A 2,578-nucleotide genomic window follows, 5' to 3' on the forward strand; every position below is an offset into this window, starting at 1 on the left:
TTTGTCTCAGTGAATGGTAATCCTGGAAGGACTTTGCGTCCTCTCTGCTCGGTCCCTTCAGGGCAGGGGTTGTGTATTTCCATACTTGAGTTCACGCAGTCAGAGGAGCTTCTGGTTAACAGAGTGAACAATGGCCTTGCAGGTTCCACGGCTCTTCTGTTGGTGCCAGCTCTACTGGGGATGGCTATGGTCTAGCGAAAAGAGCATGAACCCGAAGCATTAAAATCTTGGCATAAATTAGCTGGAACTTTGTGACAAGCTCCTGAATGTCCCTGCATCTCGTATTCCTGCTGCACTTTGTGTTTGCATAATAGTTGAGAAGATCAAGGAGGTGATTTTTGTGACAAATAGCCAAGTGCAGGAGCTCTAGTGGTAGGAAGGACAAAAGATTTGATGGGAATTTTACAAACCAAGATCAGGGAAATTGTTGGAAATCTTGAAAAGCAGTAGAAGGCGGCTGGCGCAGCCAAGCACCTCAGCACAGCCCTCGACCTACTGTCTCATTGCTTGTGCCAGATAGCAGGAGAGTAGAGCAAAGCCAAGAGTCAGTACCCATGGGGCAGTGGTGGAGGCAGAAGAATTGGTCCTTCTGTGTAGTAGCTGATGTGCTGCGCTATGTGCATGGGAAATCCTCACTCAGGAAGATCCTGGTGATGGGCACCCAACAGGGGACCAAGGCTGTGGACCGCGAGCTCCCACAGCTGACACTTGGTGCAAACCTGGGAGCCTGCAGCTGTGTGGGCCCACTCCGGGGCAAGCACTTGGGCATTATCCCCTGTGCAGGACTGGGAAGTCTCAGCATTCAAGGTCTCAAGTTCCCAGGTGGTCTCATCAAATTTCCTTTTTAATAAAAAAGATTAAGGATCTTGACATCATCATTATCATTTTCTATTTCTGTTCATGAAAAAATAATTTCTCACAAACCAGAGAGGGCATGGTAACATAGAACATATTTTTACTAACCTCAAATGACTTCAGGAACACACTAGCCAAATTTACTTCTCAACCTGCCCAGAACACCTTTTATAGATCTTGAATTCTTCAGATTAGAGAGCCATTTAAAACATGTTCCTTTGGCTTATTCAACTATTCAAAATTTCATTGAAATGAAATTGGGGATGGTAAAATTTGCTATTGATTTACTAGGCTTTTAGCTGTAAATGTCAGGAGCTCTGGTAGGTGCAATACTGGGATATACCTAGAAACATTCAGTTTTTGGTGCTGATTTGAAGTTTGACGTTTCCCCTCCCTTTAACCAACATGGAAATATCAGCAACCAAGCTTGAGAGGGAGAAAGCCAAGACTAAAGTATTCCCTGGAAGTGTGAAGATGTTTCGCTGGTTTTGGTAGTCTCCCTCCTTTGACTGAAAACAGGTATGCTGAAGGCAAAGAGAGAAAAAAAAAAAGCCACTTTGTCCCTTTGGTGCAGTATGTGCTGTCAGCAGTAAGAGGGTCAGTACTGAAAGCCACCATGATCTATTCCTGAATAGAATACGATAGTGTGGACAAAACCTTGGCAAACTTTTGGGGGCTAGAGGAATGCAAGCTTGCCTATGAGATCCAACTTCGGTGAAACTCACATTCCCAGAAACTTAAGGGCTTAAAGGTCCTCGGGAATCTTCTTTGCTTGCTTTTGCCTTGGTCATTGCTCAGTGCCTAAGAAACAAAACATGTCATTTCTACCTGCACCCTACAAGTCCAATGAGCCTTGATGCACAATCCTCCTTTCCTTTGAACTAAAGCAAGATTTCTGAATAAACAGCAATGTACACAGAGAAAGCAAAATTCCTCATTATAAAGTCAAATGTCCATTTCTATCTTGTGTACCGCTGCTCCCCCTTTCCTCTCACAGCACAGGGAGAGCCCTTGCCAAGCAAAGCCCGGCATGAGAGCGTCTGCGTCGGTTCAAACCTGGGGCACCAAGCCCTGGGGGTGGGGAGCCGCGAAGCTGCGCAGAGCGGGCGCGAGCACCGAGCCTTCCCACCTGTCCTGCTGAACATAACCCTGCACGCGGTGTCTTTAAGGGCAGTTGTGCCTTCCGCGTCACGGTGCTCCTTACACTATCTCTACAGATCTCTTGTTGTAAAGTGTAGGTTTATATGGCATATTAGTCTTGATTAAATATTATGACAAGATACTGAAGTATTACAAACAAATACATACAAGAAATGCCCCGGAAGAACAATCCTGAAGTGCGTTGACAATTTTATCAGAAAATACATTTTAGCCTAAAAACATAATTGCAAGTAATGCAAATTTATGTTGACGGCATGCACTGCACCAACGTGCTGCCTGCGATGGTTTCACACACACTAAGGAAAATAAAATTAGATGTTGAGCGTACTTACAATACTTTCCGATCATCAGGATGTAGAAGAAGACAGGACCAGATGCCATTTCCTTCTTTCTGGCCGACTGATTAAGGAAAGTGAGTAAAATTTGGTTTTGGTTTCTGAGTCGGATGCAGCTCACAGTGGCTGGCTGCTATTTCTGCCTGAAATCTTAGCAGCTATAAAGCAGCGCTCTCTCTCTCTCTCTCTCTCTCTCTCTCTCTCTCTCTCTCTCTCTCTCTCTCTCT

General features: G+C 45.0%; 1 protein-coding gene across 1 annotated transcript in view; it reads right to left on the bottom strand.

Annotated features, from left to right (window-relative positions):
* Positions 1 to 2,578, bottom strand: part of Rxfp1 (relaxin/insulin like family peptide receptor 1) — a 119,549-nt gene that overhangs the window by 111,163 nt on the left and 5,808 nt on the right. Inside the window, 1 exon segment of the mRNA XM_023723671.1 lies at positions 2,349 to 2,576. Coding sequence (XP_023579439.1) covers positions 2,349 to 2,397 — 49 coding nt within the window. The 5' untranslated portion in view covers positions 2,398 to 2,576.

Source organism: Octodon degus, unplaced genomic scaffold (genome assembly GCF_000260255.1).
Source record: "Octodon degus isolate 3935 unplaced genomic scaffold, OctDeg1.0 scaffold00101, whole genome shotgun sequence".
Classification (NCBI taxonomy): domain Eukaryota; kingdom Metazoa; phylum Chordata; class Mammalia; order Rodentia; family Octodontidae; genus Octodon; species Octodon degus.